Source organism: Drosophila mojavensis, unplaced genomic scaffold (genome assembly GCF_018153725.1).
Source record: "Drosophila mojavensis isolate 15081-1352.22 unplaced genomic scaffold, ASM1815372v1 contig_231, whole genome shotgun sequence".
Classification (NCBI taxonomy): Eukaryota; Metazoa; Arthropoda; class Insecta; order Diptera; family Drosophilidae; genus Drosophila; species Drosophila mojavensis.
Window position 1 is genome coordinate 1,051,964 of NW_025318772.1, and position 15,132 is coordinate 1,067,095.

The 15,132-nt window shown below is 41.8% G+C and overlaps 6 protein-coding genes across 7 annotated transcripts; 3 read left to right on the forward strand and 3 right to left on the reverse strand.

Annotated features, from left to right (window-relative positions):
• Nucleotides 1–1,529: 1,529 nt before the first annotated feature.
• Nucleotides 1,530–3,482, forward strand: LOC6574545 (probable ribonuclease ZC3H12C). Its single transcript, XM_002000552.4, has one exon. It carries the CDS (start codon nt 1,702–1,704, stop codon nt 3,349–3,351), a length of 1,650 nt encoding a protein of 549 aa, XP_002000588.1. The 5' UTR covers nt 1,530–1,701; the 3' UTR covers nt 3,352–3,482.
• LOC6574546 (zinc finger protein 91) lies at nt 3,318–5,394 on the reverse strand. Its single transcript, XM_002000553.4, has 5 exons — nt 5,118–5,394; nt 4,142–5,037; nt 3,942–4,076; nt 3,757–3,867; nt 3,318–3,696 (listed from the first exon to the last, which is right to left on the reverse strand). Exons 1-5 carry the CDS (start codon nt 5,265–5,267, stop codon nt 3,549–3,551), a joined length of 1,440 nt encoding a protein of 479 aa, XP_002000589.2. The 5' UTR covers nt 5,268–5,394; the 3' UTR covers nt 3,318–3,548.
• Nucleotides 5,395–5,608: 214 nt separating this feature from the next.
• Nucleotides 5,609–7,527, forward strand: LOC6574547 (zinc finger protein 263). The gene is made up of 5 exons (XM_002000554.4): nt 5,609–5,875; nt 5,943–6,757; nt 6,821–6,955; nt 7,017–7,127; nt 7,188–7,527. The coding sequence occupies exons 1-5, from the start codon at nt 5,729–5,731 to the stop codon at nt 7,354–7,356; spliced, it is 1,377 nt and encodes a 458-aa protein (XP_002000590.1). The 5' UTR covers nt 5,609–5,728; the 3' UTR covers nt 7,357–7,527.
• A 67-nt stretch (nt 7,528–7,594) lies between these two features.
• Nucleotides 7,595–8,925, reverse strand: LOC6574548 (zinc finger protein 771). Its single transcript, XM_002000555.4, has 4 exons — nt 8,706–8,925; nt 8,173–8,642; nt 7,979–8,113; nt 7,595–7,922 (listed from the first exon to the last, which is right to left on the reverse strand). The coding sequence occupies exons 1-4, from the start codon at nt 8,817–8,819 to the stop codon at nt 7,697–7,699; spliced, it is 945 nt and encodes a 314-aa protein (XP_002000591.1). The 5' UTR covers nt 8,820–8,925; the 3' UTR covers nt 7,595–7,696.
• On the forward strand, nt 8,897–10,874 carry LOC6574549 (zinc finger protein 674). 2 transcript variants are annotated; one of them, XM_002000556.4, is made up of 5 exons: nt 8,897–8,986; nt 9,092–9,383; nt 9,443–9,870; nt 9,938–10,072; nt 10,128–10,874. In XM_002000556.4, exons 2-5 carry the CDS (start codon nt 9,231–9,233, stop codon nt 10,381–10,383), a joined length of 972 nt encoding a protein of 323 aa, XP_002000592.2. In that variant the 5' UTR covers nt 8,897–8,986; nt 9,092–9,230; the 3' UTR covers nt 10,384–10,874. The 2 variants fall into 2 exon arrangements, with proteins under 2 accessions (XP_002000592.2, XP_043863892.1); XM_044007957.1 differs by lacking the exon at nt 10,128–10,874 and having other exon boundaries at nt 9,940–10,030.
• LOC6574550 (phagocyte signaling-impaired protein) lies at nt 10,613–15,054 on the reverse strand. The gene is made up of 8 exons (XM_002000557.4): nt 14,619–15,054; nt 14,459–14,553; nt 14,253–14,382; nt 13,281–13,773; nt 12,826–13,222; nt 11,454–12,767; nt 11,197–11,392; nt 10,613–11,136 (listed from the first exon to the last, which is right to left on the reverse strand). The coding sequence occupies exons 1-8, from the start codon at nt 14,680–14,682 to the stop codon at nt 10,952–10,954; spliced, it is 2,874 nt and encodes a 957-aa protein (XP_002000593.4). The 5' UTR covers nt 14,683–15,054; the 3' UTR covers nt 10,613–10,951.
• Nucleotides 15,055–15,132: the final 78 nt, after the last annotated feature.

Sequence of the window (15,132 nt, forward strand, 5' to 3'; positions counted from 1 at the left end):
AGATAAGCTGCTGATATTTAAATTTGCGCGCGTAAAAGTAGGCAGCCGAAATTATGGTTTGTCTTTTATCGTGCCGCGCAAAAGTATGCAGCGCGTATGCAAGCGTATTCAATAATTGCCCAACGATATTGGATAAAATTCAAATTCATTCACTCCAAGAAAGCATTTAAGCTTGCAGTTCTCTTGAATTGAAACTGCGCCAACTTTGTTAGTTTGATAGTGGGGCATTAAAAGGCAACAAATTCGAAATGCGACTCTTAAGAAACAACAGCATCATAAACATGGACAGAGGGGCACTTAAATAATGCGACCTAAGTAAGTAGAGCATAACACAAATTGTAACGCCCTTTAATATGTTATAAAAGTCAACGCGAAAAACTTCACTAATTACCCGCCAAAGAAAATCCAGCATAAAGCTCATATACACACACATAAAATACCTAAGCAACAACAATTTTATGTTAGCCATAAGAAGCGGAAACAGATTGGTTGAGCACGCGAAAGCAGAAATAATAGGATATAGCTTGTCAGGATATGTCGTGTCAGGCGAATGCATTCATAATAATTTTATCCGAATGAAATTTTAGTAAAGCTGCGTCCAAAACGAATGACTTGTGCAATTTGAAATGGACCACGCACAAGCACCTAGTCACACACGGATAGACCCATACTGGCACATATATATACACACACAAACACGCATGGTGTTGCAGCTCTATAAACGTTCTTAGACACAAGTAGTAAACTTTACGTCCAATTTAATAGCTTTTTAGTGCTGTTGTCACACTAATTGCCACCAGAATATAAAAGTATTAAAATTACCGAATTACTTTACTGTCGTTGAAATACGTGTGTTTTCTATGCATTTAATCTATTGAACAAAAATCTATATACCTACATACATAATATATATACCCGAATTAATGTGACCATTACTAATATATTTATATATTTATTGTACGAGTAGTTTAATTAGAATGCAGCGCACTCTTTTTTCATGAAAAGAGGGACCAAACCATACAACAAACATTGAGAAAAACATGTACTTTATTTTGAAAAGTGAGATCTATAAATGTTAAAAACAACTACTCCTAAATGTTATATACTTATATATATACATATATGAATTGTAGCGAATTTGTTAAATTTAAATGATATATGAGATATTATAATGTACAACACAATAAAGATCTGTTTATGCATGGTTAATGTTACTGTGACTTTTATTCATAGCGATAAACAACTTAAATTGAAAGTGGCGCGCAGCTGTGTTGAACAACGAATTATTATGGTCTTCTTGATATCGATAGACCCATAGCATTCAATTAGAGTGCAGAATGAATCCAATAAGTGCTGCTATTAGCTATTATTAGCTATTAGCTTTTGTCCCATTAAATTTATAAGTAAACTGGTAAGCATCTTATTATTAATACGGTGACTAAGCGTTTGCGAAATTGTTAATTTAATTTAAGACTGATTAACGATTATTAGAATTTATATTTCCCTGAAACTAGCAGCAAAGAGTATGTTAATGTTGTACCGCTGTTATGTTAACAACATATCTGTTTGGCAACAACAACAAAATGTAAAAAGACGGAACTTGTTGCAAAAGTCGCCAAAAATTGTTTAAAAACTAAGGAGGGCACTCAACAAGCAAACAACATACACTGGTGCAGTGGTTAGCAGAGGCATAACAACTAAATGCGCATTAAAATGGATTTTGAAGTGCCTGAGCAACAAAAACAACACCAGTACCAACACCAACAACAACAGCAGCAGCAGCAACAACAACAAAGCACCAACAAGTTGTATGCGAGAAAGCCAAAGACGTCGCAGCAACAGCAGCAGCAACAGGAAAGCAGCGACGACGATGACTTGAACAACGCGGAACGTAAGAATCTGGAATTTGCACAAAAATTAGGCTATAGTGAGCAGTCAATACACACGGCGTTAACGCGTCTCGGTTCTGAGGCTAAACAAAACGATCTGCTGGCGGAACTTATCAAACTAACGGCAGATGCGCCGCGGCCAATAGTCACCAACAGCAGCAGCAACAGCAATAACAACAGTCATGTGTCACCTCCCGCTAGCAGCAGCAGCAGCAGTAGCAGCAGTGGATCGCTACGCCATATCGTCATCGATGGTAGCAATGTGGCTCTGTCACATGGTAATCACACCATCTTCAGCTGTCGCGGCATACGCATCTGTGTGGACTGGTTCAGACAGCGTGGCCATCGTCATATCACAGCATTTGTGCCCAACTGGCGCAAGGAGCTGGCCAACAACAATATAACCGATCAGGAGCTGCTCTATGAGCTGGAACAGGAGAGAGTGTTGGTGTTTACGCCATCGCGGCATCTGGATGGCAAACGTGTTTCCTGCTATGATGATCGTTTCATACTCAAGCTGGCGGTGGAAACAGATGGTATTGTGGTGTCCAATGATAACTATCGCGATCTGCTGCTGGAGAGCAACGAGTTCCGGCGCGTCATTCAGGAACGTTTGCTGATGTACTCCTTTGTGGACGACATCTTTATGCCGCCCGATGATCCATTAGGTCGCTCCGGACCTAATCTGGATATGTTTTTGCGCACACCGAGCCAGCAGAAAATAACGGACGCACAGCAGCAATTGTGTCCGTACGGTAAGAAATGTACATACGGACAGAAGTGCAAATTTCGCCACACGACGCAGCTTCAGCGTCTACCGCTCCAGGTCTCGCACAGTGCTCCACTGCACAGCAACGGTGGACAGCAGCTAGTGTCTTCCAGTAGCAGTAGCAACAATAATGCAAAGATGGCGGCGCTGGCCCGCACCAAATCGAATACAGTTGACAAAATCTCACAGCAGCAACAGCAACAGCTCTGTCATTCTTTCAATCAGCTGGACCTGGGCAGTAATAGCTGCGACGTGGAACCGGCGCAGCTGCAGAACCGCCACAAGAAGCTGCAAAGGCAGGCGCCGTCCCCTTCCTTTCGGTTGCTGGTTCCCACATACAGCGCGCCACATCAGCAGCAGCAGCAGCAGCTAGGCAACAATAACAATAATATCAATGGCAATTATCAACATCAGTATCTGACTCGCACACCGTCCGAGCCCTTGACGGATCAACATCAGGCCACCAAGCTATCCATTCCTGCCCACAATCTAGCCCATTTGTCAGCCTCCGACTCACGCATCAACGAGGAGTTGCACCACACAAAACGCGAGGAGCAGCGCAATATGCTACGCTATCACTTGAACAGTCTATTCCCGCAACATCAGGTGCATGCTGTGCTACAGTTATACCCTGATGAGACCGATGCAAAGACAATCTGTGCAGCAATACTTAATTTATTTCCGCATAATTAGACTAAATCTTAGGCTAGACGCAATCTTCACAATTAAGCAGCGTTCGTAAATTATTTCCAAGTACTTGTTACAGTTTAAAGTTTTATAATCAATTACGTATTGTATATATATATATATGCATTTATATATAACAATTTGTTATAATTTTATACATATACTTATATACATATATCTATATGTTTAATATGTGTTAGCATTTACAGCTCCAAGCCAGTCTTGGCCCCCGTATATATGGGATACAGTTCATCCACATTGGCATTGACGCCGCCACCCCGGCGATCGTGCGTAATTCTATGATTGCGCAGTTTATAAGCTTGATGAAAGCCTTTGCCGCAAATCTCGCAACTGTCAAGGGATACAAAATACATTAAAACAAATGTGTGGCGTGCTAATGAGCCAACTTACACATGCGGCTTCTCGCCGGTGTGAATCATCTTGTGGAATTTCAGCGTATTCGTGTAAGTGAATGTCTTGTGGCACACATCACACTCATATGGACGCTCGTTTGTGTGTATGCTAATCAAATTGAAATGAAATATGTGTATATTTTCATATATGTACATGTGTATATTTGGTAAAACGATACTTACCGATGATGCTTGTTACGTGTAGAGAGATCCGCAAAGGCGGCCGGGCAATAGGTGCACTTGTAGGGCCGATTGCCCGTGTGCGTGTTCATGTGTCGTGCCAGCTGCTGGGCCTGGGCAAAGCAATGACCGCAGATTCTAGAAGCAAATGTATATATGTATATTGATATATCAAAACGAAAGCTAGTTTTTGTGATACTCACTCGCATTCGTGTGGCTTGACGCCAGAATGCACTTTGATGTGCTCGGTGAGGCGACTCTGCGATGGATACATATTTCCACAAATATCGCATATGTATTTAAATTCCTTTTTATCGCCCACAAGAATCTTGTGCCCACCTTTGGTCTTAATGCCTGTTGCCTTGCGCACAATTGTCTCCCCAAAGGTTATGCTCTCGTCAGGATTCAATATGATGTTGGTTGTGGTCACGCTACATTTCTCACGTTTTATATTCCCTAATGCCGCTTTGCTAGATGCGGCTTTTCGCGGGTTTGCACGTCGTTTTATACCGGCAGTGGAGGAGCGTGTCGACATCGTACGTGATTTCACTGGCAGAAACTCCTCGTCAGACGAGTTTTGAACCTCTATTTCATCCTCATGTGCGCTTTCTGTTAACTGATCCTGATCCTGATCCAGTTGCTCCAGATACTCTATATCGGCCGACAGACCAGATATTGACTGTGTGCCCACATCCTCATCACCTTCTTCAGCATTACCCTCCTCGTAGGCCGGCTGTTCAGTGACTAAATCACCGTCGTATGCCTCATATACATCATATAGCTCTTCTATAATGCCATCCTCCTCCACCTGTTCGCTTTTTACATGAACCAGCCTTTCCTTTACCTCCACGTGGTCATCGTTGATCTCCTCATTGCCTGCCAGCACCTGTCCCTCATTCAGCTCTATCCCCGAAGGCTCATGGCTAGCACTGAGCCCATTACCATCTTCTTCGACCGACTGTTCCACTACAACAGGCGCTATGAATTGCCTTAGATGTTTGTAAGACCGCTGGCAAACTCGTCGAAACTTATATGCAATGTGTAAATTTTTTAAGCACTTTTCACATATCTTGTCCGGATAGTGATCGAATTTCTTTATCTGAAAACAATTCAAATCATTTTCAAAATTCCACTCATTGAAATTATTTGTTCAAAGTTTCGTTTTTTATTCAATCTTACTGGTACGCCGCCGCATTCTAGTATCATGTTCGTCAAATCTTTGGATGCGTCGTCATTGAAAATGCTGCCCATCGCTTCTTTTGGTTGCTGCAAGCACACTCGGCATACTATCCACTTTTGTGTTGTTGCAGTCGTTGTCGTTGGCATCATTAAAAATTATACTACCTCAAGGAATGCACAAATTATCCAATTACTTCCAGACGACGCCAAAAAAAAAATGTTAAAAATATATTAAAGGCAAAAATCCAAGCTGTTCCCGCTGTTGTGTGAATGTCAGTTATTAAGGTGACCGTAGCAATCATGCATGTGGTATTTTTCTGTACTTATATTAAGTAAATACACATTTTATTAAATATTTATTTTTAAAAAGTATATATATTTATTTTTAACTGATATTTTAATGGTATCATTAAAATAAAAAGCTGAATTCAATGGCTTAAAATAGTATATGCTCAATTTAAATTTTAAAATACTAAATACTATAGGTAGTGTACGCGTTCGAAAGTGAATGACAAGCATAGCAAGGGACGCTTGCATTATTATCATAATTTGGCCAAAATACAATATTTATTTATAATTTGTATGTTTTGCAACAATTAAAAACAGAAGTTATGAAAACTGAATTAAATGAAAAATGGATTGTATGTCGGGTGTGCCTGAGCAATCCCAACGACGGCGAAGATCTATTGGTGGACATATTCAGTCAAAATGCCAGCACCCGCCTTGATCAAATGCTCCACATCTGTGCTGGAATCCCTGTACGTGCAATAATAATCAAATAATAGCTCCAGCACTCTTATAAACACAACTTGTATTGCATTGCAGGTCAGCATCGATGACAACTTTCCAGACAAGATGTGCAGCAAATGTGTACGAGTACTGCGCATAGCTTACAAATTCCGTCTGACTTGTCAGCGGTCGCATCAACATATCGCGGATATGCTTTCCACGGAATTGGACACCAGTGGAGGCAACGATTACGAGGAAGATGAGGCCATAGCGAATGCTTGGGAGGAGCAGACACAAATCAAAATCGAGGGCGAAGTTGAAGAAGCGAGCGGTGAATTCATAAATTATGTAGTTTCAGCAGTCGACGCTGAGGGCGACGGGGATGAGGATACCATTGTTTATGATGCCACCAACACTGAGGAAGAACAGAATGCGGTTGTATATGATGACGCAACAGTTGTTGAAGTAGCAGAAGCAGAAATCGAGACGGAAACTGAAGTCGAAAACTTCGCAGATTATGAGGAACTGGAAGTTCTGGCCACCGAATCGCTGCCCCCAAGTAGCACTGAAATACAAACAAAAGTAGCCACTCAGCGCATTGTGTGGGCCGACGTGGCCGATGATGATATGAAGCGTGATATTTTAAGCTCCGACGATGAACGTGATGTGCCCGATACTAAGGCGGAACCACGTCTGCTAAATCGTGTGCGACAGCCGCGGAAAGTGCAACTGCGACCGAAGACTTCGGCAGGCTCTTTAGACGCTGTGCAGGAGGAGAAGAAAATGGGACGCAAACCGCGCGACAAACATTCCAATTATATTTGCGATGTTTGTGGGAACATTTATCCTTCACAGGCGCGCCTCACCGAGCATATGAAATTCCACAGCGGAGTCAAGCCGCACGAGTGCGAGTAGGTTTGGTCCATGCCATAAGGACGAAGAACGTAATTAATAATCCTTCATTTACTGTGCAGGATCTGTGGTCGTGGATTCGTCCAGAACCAGCAACTGGTGCGACATATGAACACACATACTGGCAATCGACCTTACAAGTGCGATTTCTGCCCAGCGGCCTTCGCTGATCGTTCCACAAAGACAAAACATCATCGGTAAGTACTCTGGAAACTATTTTAAAAATAATATAAATTAGTATTTATGTATATGCCACAGCATACATACAAAGGAGCGCCCATATGAATGCGATGTCTGCTTTAAAACATTTACATATTCGGACAATTTGAAATTTCACAAGATGATACATACAGGTGAAAAGCCGCACGTGTAAGTTTTAGTTCAGCAATCAAAATAAAATCGTAACTAACAATTTTTTTGTTCTTGCAGTTGTGATCTGTGTGGCAAAGGATTTGTCAAAGCCTATAAAATGCGATTGCATCGTGTGACGCACGAGAAACGTGGACCCTGGAAACCTGTTGAGTTGGACTTGGAGGCGCAAGAACGCATTAAAGATAACGTGTCCGAGATGGTGATTGGCATATTGCCATCGGCTTAGGCCTTGTATAAATCATGATTGTAAACTTATATTTTATTAATTATTATTTAATAAGTTGTGTGCTAATTTTTTTACTTGTGCTCCTTAATTGGAGCCGGGATGATTGGGCCCAAAACGAAAACAAAGCCAAACTATTATTGTAACATCAATTATAAAACGTTTTTCATGATATTTGAAATGTTGATTTGGAAAATTTTAACTAGTTTGCGACGATAACCCTTGAGAGAGAAAGATGGTATTATAATTTATATATTTATTGACTGTATTATAAACATTACTTATATTCTTATTTTACCGTTGTACTAAAAAGTGCATGCTTAAACTTTAGCCGTAATGGAAATTACTCCTCTTCCATTGTAATCACTGCAATGTCCAATTCTTTGTTCGATCTGTGCGAACGTTCATGTGTGTTTTTATGGTGTGCCTGGGAAAATCGTCGAGCACAGTATTGACAGCTGAAAGGTCGCTCTCCTGTATGAGTTTTGAGATGGACATTCAACACATTGGAGTAGGCAAAGGACTTTGGGCAGTATTTACACTTATAAGGTCGTTCATTAGTGTGGATGCTAAAGAAAAACAATTATAGAACGTGTATAAAGTGATTTAAAAGGTTGCGCATTACCGTTGGTGCTTAATACGTGTGGAAGGATCTGCAAACGAAGCGTCACAGTAATCGCATTTGTATGGACGTAGGCCAGTGTGCGAGTTCATATGCCGGGCCAGCTGTGGCGTCTGACGGAAACGCTTTTGGCAGATTCTACAATATTAAATTGAAATTAAAAGTTTCAATTTAAACATTAAAACTATTTAGCTTACTCGCACTCATGCGGTTTGTGCACACTGTGTAGTTTTAAATGTGTTGTTAACTTCACTTTCTCTGTGTATACATTGTTGCAGATATTACACACATAAGTGACGCCCAGAGGTTTGGAAGCCTCTGGGTAACATGTAGGTGGCATCCCAGCGATAGTGCGATTACGGCGGGTTGGCCTGTGTGCTTTTATATTGGCCCGTGCTGGTGTCGCAGGCTTTATTGTGATCACTTCTGTACTGTCCTGGCTGCCTGCAATACTGGCTGTTTCTAGTGTCACCTCGTATGAATCGATAAAGTCCGATGGTGTTTCGTTCCCACTGTCCAACTGCAGCTGCTGTTGTTCCTGTTCGTGTTTCACCTTTTGCAGTTGCTCCTCTGCCTGCTGACACATGCTACGCAGCTTCAAAGCTGCTCGAAGTAGCAGGGCACAGCTTGTGCATATTTTATTTGGCATGCGATCATCTTGTGTTAGCTGCAATATAAGACAAACCTATTGCAATTGGCTCTTTGACTATAACTGAATTTCACTGCTCACCAGCACGCCTGTGCATTGTTTAATTTGTGCAACAAAATTCGATTCCGTAGCCATAAGCGTCTCAGCTTTTGGATGTAGCAAACAAATCCTACAAAGAGGCTCCGTGTAGTCCATGTTGTTCAACAGAAGTATTGTGGTCAATTAGGGCTGTTGTATTCATAGCAGTATATCGATAAATACCTTTATGTTATCGACATTCATAATTTTTGCAATATCGTACAGCAATGATTTTCCAACGGAGTCAAAGAAAATAGTATAAAAATAATTTTCATTACATCAGAGTGAGTGCTACTTAAAAATTATATTAATACATTCGCCTAGGAAATATAAGAGCTTAAAAATAAGCAATATAAATAAAAAACTATCTGAAATTGGTATTCTTACAGAATCGAATATTTTTTGCGCATGGCTCGATATTTAGCTACCGATGACGATAATTTTTATGTTGTGATACAACAAATGCATATGATGCATTTCAAAACAATAACACCATACAGTCAAGTGAAATCACATTGATATCATATTATGGCAGGAAATGATTTGTTAATGGACATTGAAGCCGTATGTCGAGTTTGCTTACAGGATAGTGATACACATATGGTATCCATTTATGAGCGAGACGAGGGACAACGCGGACTATCCATTTGCGAGAAAATTGAAATTTGCAGTGGCATACAAGTAATTCTTCCCTTTGATACAATTACTACAAAAAAGATTTATTGAGTTCCAATTTTTAGATAGTGCGCACTCCTGAGCTACCATCTCGCATCTGCTTGAAATGTCGCGCTTTTTTAACGCTGGCACACAAATTTCGACAGATTTGCCGCCACTCAGATAGTTTCCTGCGTGAATACATTTGGAAAGACGTGAGAGTGGTGGACGCAGTGCACCAGGTGATAGAAACACCATCCACACAGACATACGAGGATGTTGAAGTTGAGGTACTGGAAGAAGGTGTTTGGTGCACTGATGAAATAATTGTGGAACCTCCTGCTGCTCAAGATGAAACAAATATCATACTGGTGCCAACTGAAGATGTGGTAACCACGCATGTTGCTGCATCCAAATCACATGTGTGTAACGTTTGTGGTAATAGCTATCCACGCAAGAGCACGCTGGACACGCACATGCGACGACACAACAATGACCGACCATATGAATGCGAGTGAGTTGATGTACATGAAACCTTTAACGCAAATGCTTTATTAAAAGCCATATTTATTTCTGGTAAGAGTCTGCAAAAAGTCTTTTCACGTAAACTACCAGCTAATGCGCCATATACGCCAGCACACAGGCGCCCGACCTTATAGCTGCGAATACTGTCAGCGCAGCTTCACGGATCGTACGTCTTTGGTCAAGCATGAACGGTAGGTGACCATGCTGAATATATATGTGTCATCTAAAGTTCTACTTTACTTATAGCACCCATCGCAATGAACGACCCTATTCATGCGACTTGTGTGGAAAGTCTTTCACATATGCCAATGTGCTCAAGGTGCACTACAAAACGCATACCGGAGAGAAGCCACATCTGTGCAGACTATGTAACAAAAGCTTTGCACGCAATCACAATCTGGTTGCCCACTTACAGACACAGCAGCATATCAACGATCCCCGTGCCGCGGCCTATTTACAAACTCTCAAAGCCATCACCAATGTAGCTGCAGAAAATGGCTGAGAGGATTTAGAAGTGTGCAAATTAAAAAAAAAAATTGAAAAGCTGGAAAGTATTTTAGAGCGAAGATGAAAAGCCCTAAAATATTTCTCTTACAGTGATTAGTATGAATAGTAGTAGAAGCTATATTCCGACTCATTGGTTGTGAATATATTGGACTATACTAAATAAGTGCCCTCCTCTTTGGGGCATCAGAATATGTTTATGTTAGTCGTATTTAAAAGGATGTAAATTTACATGATTTAATCTTCATTTATTTCAACCTATGTAGCGCTCTCGGTCTCCTTGTTAGCCAGGAACGTTACAAGATTACAACATCTTACCTGTTGTACAAAAATGCCGAAAATTGTAATTATGTAATTCAAAAATGTGCACAAGAATCTAATTTGATTGGTGATTGTAAGAAGGTGACAGAGTGGAGCTAGGATTAGCGAACGGGGCATATATAAATTGTCTTCTTTAAAATATTAAATAACAAACTGGGTTGGACTGTATCAGATGATTGAAATGATTTATAGCAGTTGGGAAGAAAACGAAGACTTTGCACAGCAAAGTCAGTTGTTTGTGAAACCTATTTGCCAACCATGCGTATTTTGTCTTTTAGCAGATTGCGCAACTCGGTGATCATCAGTTCATGGGACTCCTTAAATGTGGCGGAAACGTCGCCAATTAACGTGGCCTCCACTTCCGGTTTCAGTGACATATCGGCCATGAATGAGCTAAGTTCACGCGGCAGAGTAGGCGGTTTCCATATGCCTGCAGAAAAATGTTTTTCAGTTCGATATGTTATGTTGCAATGAACATTCGTCAACTTACGTATGGCTGCATCACAGGCCTCCAATTTATGCTTCAATTGACGCATCAGCTCTTGGAGCATTTGACTACGCTCTTTCTCACTAATCGGCTCCTGTGTTTTGTTATCACCCGATGTTTTTTTTTTTGCTTTTGTCTTTGCACTGCATTGCAGCTTGTCATTCAGCACCGATAATAGGAAGGCATAAAGTGAAAGGATCTGCAAGTTTATATAAAACTTGAGATAAGCTATTTGATAGTAAATTAGCGAATGTGCTTACCTCCAAGCTGGCCGCGACCTTTTGCTGGTGCTCGCGACGCTTCCATAGGCCATCCATGCCATTCCACTCATTGCTCTCCGTTATTGTCTGCACGCACAGCTCCATAACAGAAACCACATTCTCGCTAACCTTTTTGCACTGCAGTGCCAGTTGCGATGCTCCGCTGTACAAATCCAGCACCAGCTGCGCTAAGTCATCGAAGAAACTCTCATAAGGCAGCTTGAGCAGTAAATGAAGACGCGTCGGCAGCAAATTGACTAGAAAATTTTGCGATAGCGGTTTATAGTTCATCAGCCGAAGACGCTGGAACAGGCCTGTCCATGATGTGCGTAATAGCTCCACTGTAGCTATGTCGTCGCCTGGTGTTGGAGTTCTCGTCTTATCATTTGACATGGCCACTTTGGCACCTTGTGGTGCATGATAAAGGTCAATGAATGAGGCGAATAAGCGAAGAAGTAGTGAGCGAATTTGCAGCACCTCAATCTCCTGCTCAAATGATTCCTTCCGCTCAGCTTCCGTATCATCTACATGCAAGGGATCCCAGCGAATAATAGCCTGTAAGTCTCGATTATCACTTAGCTCGTTCCACGAAATACGATCGTCGGCGGGTTCTATGCTCATTGCCACATAGGCTGACAGATTTTGTTGAATGCTTCCATAAAAGCAAACTATATCGCACAGTTGCGCCTCCACCGAGCAGGCCACATACATTAAACTATTTGTCAGGCGTTCCTTAAAGTTCATAAATTCCTCCATCTTCGAGAATGTGCAGAAGCGATAAGTTAACGAAATATATTCCAAACGCTCCTTATAGCTATTTGTGAAGAACTTCAATGTGGTATCGTAGCAATTACGAACGCCCGAAAAGCGACCGGAAAGGGGCAAAAGATTACAGTGCACATAACCCATTGAGTCCAGCTGAATTTGTTTGATGTCCAAATAGTCATACATTTCCTGAGCACCGACCATACACCCAAACATGTGATAGATTTTCAAGCTGAGCAGTTTCACATGAAAATTGCTAGTGCTGTTACGTAGCACATATTGCAGCAGGCAAAGCGCCTCAAATAAATAATCCGATTTACTCTCCCGCTTTGACACATCGTACATTACATTTGCAGCAAGAAGTGCATACGGATCCGAGGGTCCCATTTCCGTAGACAGCAGTTCCTTGCCAAACGTACTGTGCCCATGTTCATAGTGTAGCTTAAGTGCCGTATAAAAGGCAATCATATGATCTGTGGACAGCTCAATGTGAGCGCCGCACATGCGAGAAATTTGCAGAGCACAAATATGCTTCTGCATGTGTTCCTTCTGCAATCAAACATGAATGAATTAAAATGAATTAGAAAAATCCAGTAATATTACTAACGTTCTGCGGTAAGGAGCTTGAGCTAATGCCGCTTTCCGCGAGCAGTTTACTGGCTAAAGATTGTCGTTGCTCCATACTTATTGAGGGTAGAAACAATGCTATATCGTGGGTGCAGCAAGACTTATCGCCAAACAGGTGAAAATACTCAATGACCAGCTCGTCAAAGTCACCGACTAGCTCCTCAGCAGGCAGCTGATGGGCACGCATGCGCTGATGCAGCTCTAGGCGCGCCAAATAAGGACCACGCGTCTTGCGCGTCGACGACTTAATTATCTGCAACAGAAAGTCATGACAAGCTTTCAGCGAGTATGCTGGCTCCTGCTGCTCCGCCGGTTGCTGCTTTAGTAGTTCGAAACAGCTTTGCAGATACTCCTTATAGTAATCCCAGCGATCTCGACTAATGAAGATTTCATATTTTATATTTATAGACATCAAATGTCACAATTAGCACTTACTCGGCATCGAGAAGCTCTTGCAGCAGCTTATTTAGTTCCAGCCAATTGCCCAGCTTCTTGAGCAACTCAAATTTCATGCTAACGGGTGCACCAGGATATAATTTAGCGCACAATTCGCCGGTTAGAAACTCCCAGGCGTCCTGGTACTTGTTTTGCAACTTTAATATGTGCAAATAGAGGAATGCCTCCTGTTCTGTCTCGAGCTTGCCCTCTTTGATGTGCTTGTCAACCATTCGCTGCGCTAATGCCAGATAAAGGTTACGTTTCTCAGGTATGCAGGATTCGGGACCACGAATGCCTTGAAATACCACGCTGATCACGGACCAAAAGTAATAGGCATTCTTTGGCTGTGCCTTGTACAGCTGAAGGGCAACAGCCTGCTGTGCCTTGTAGTCCTCAACGCGCACATGAGATACAAATAAATGTGCCAGCAGTTCCTCGTTGCCTGGATTCAGTTTGACAGCGTGCTGATAGAGCTCAACTATTTTGTCCACTACAATATCAAGGAAATTAATTTTAGTTCATCGGCTTAATAATGCGAAGGGCCAGCCCGGTAAATGTACCAGCAGCATAATAAAATGAAAAACAACTTTTTTAGCTGATAATGATTGACAGGTTTCTACAAACGGACAGGTGGATGGTGCGCTTGTCTGTTTGCATAGCACCGTTTTACACAACTTATGGGTAGAGTGCGTTCAATGCACACATACATGCTAAAAATCTGTTTGATTTTTTGGCACGCGCTACAGTCGCACATTCCCTACCCCACGTTCAGCTTAATACCCCGCCAGTACCTAAGTGGAGGAGCTAATTTCTGTGCAAATGAAAGCGAGTGCGCAGGCAATTTTAATTGCTCGACCGCGCTCGACCGTGGGCGCGTGCCAAGAAATATACTTATAAATATGAAACGGTCGCCATGGTCTATAGCTATGTGTCTCTGTATCTGTCTCTTTGACTGTATCACCCTCTTACGTTGTTCCATTTCACGATAGCAGAAAGAGAGCACCTGCAATGTGGAATCGTCCACAGGCTTTTCTTCGGCTACGGATTGCAGGCAACTATGGCTCTCTTCATAGCGTCCTAGACGTAGAAGTGATAAGCCCTATAAATATGTAGAAAAATCAAGAATTTATTTATCAGTTTAAATGAAAATCTTTTCATTTCGCAATTGCATTTACCTTGAGAGCACGTGCGCAAAGTAAATTTGGATGTTTGCGTAGCAATTTTTCTGATTCCTGTAGCGCTTTGCGGTTGTTACCCACTTCAAGATTGTCTATGAATTGACATAAAGGAAACTATAATATATATTAACGGTGTATATACATTAACTGGACTTACCGTAGACCGGTCGCAGTCGACGTTCGAACAGCGCCGTATCCATGGCCTGCTGTTGGTGTGCCATGGTTGATTTGCAGGCGGCTCACTCTAACCAACGACACACGCGCCTCACGTTGCTGATGCTTCTGCTGCTACTGCCAATCGTTGCCACTTTTAACCTAATTACAGCGAGCCTCAAGCAACACGCTTGCTTTGATTTTTTATCTTCCAAACGCCGCTTGAATTAAACCCGGTATGTTGCGATGTCCGCTGTGTTGGGCAGAAGACAAACCACTCTAATGGGTATTCTTACAGCAGGTTAAGGTATACAAAATACAGACGATGAAACAATTGTACAAATTATTAACTATTAATTTTTGTTGAATAAAAAAACTTTGCTGCCTCTTCATAAATTCGGCACTAGAGGTGCGTGAGAAGCGATATATTTGTGTTGTGAACTTTTTATCTTCGGACTATCGCCTATCGAAAACACATTGATCAGCTGCGACAAGACAGCTGGGGATGACAATAAGAT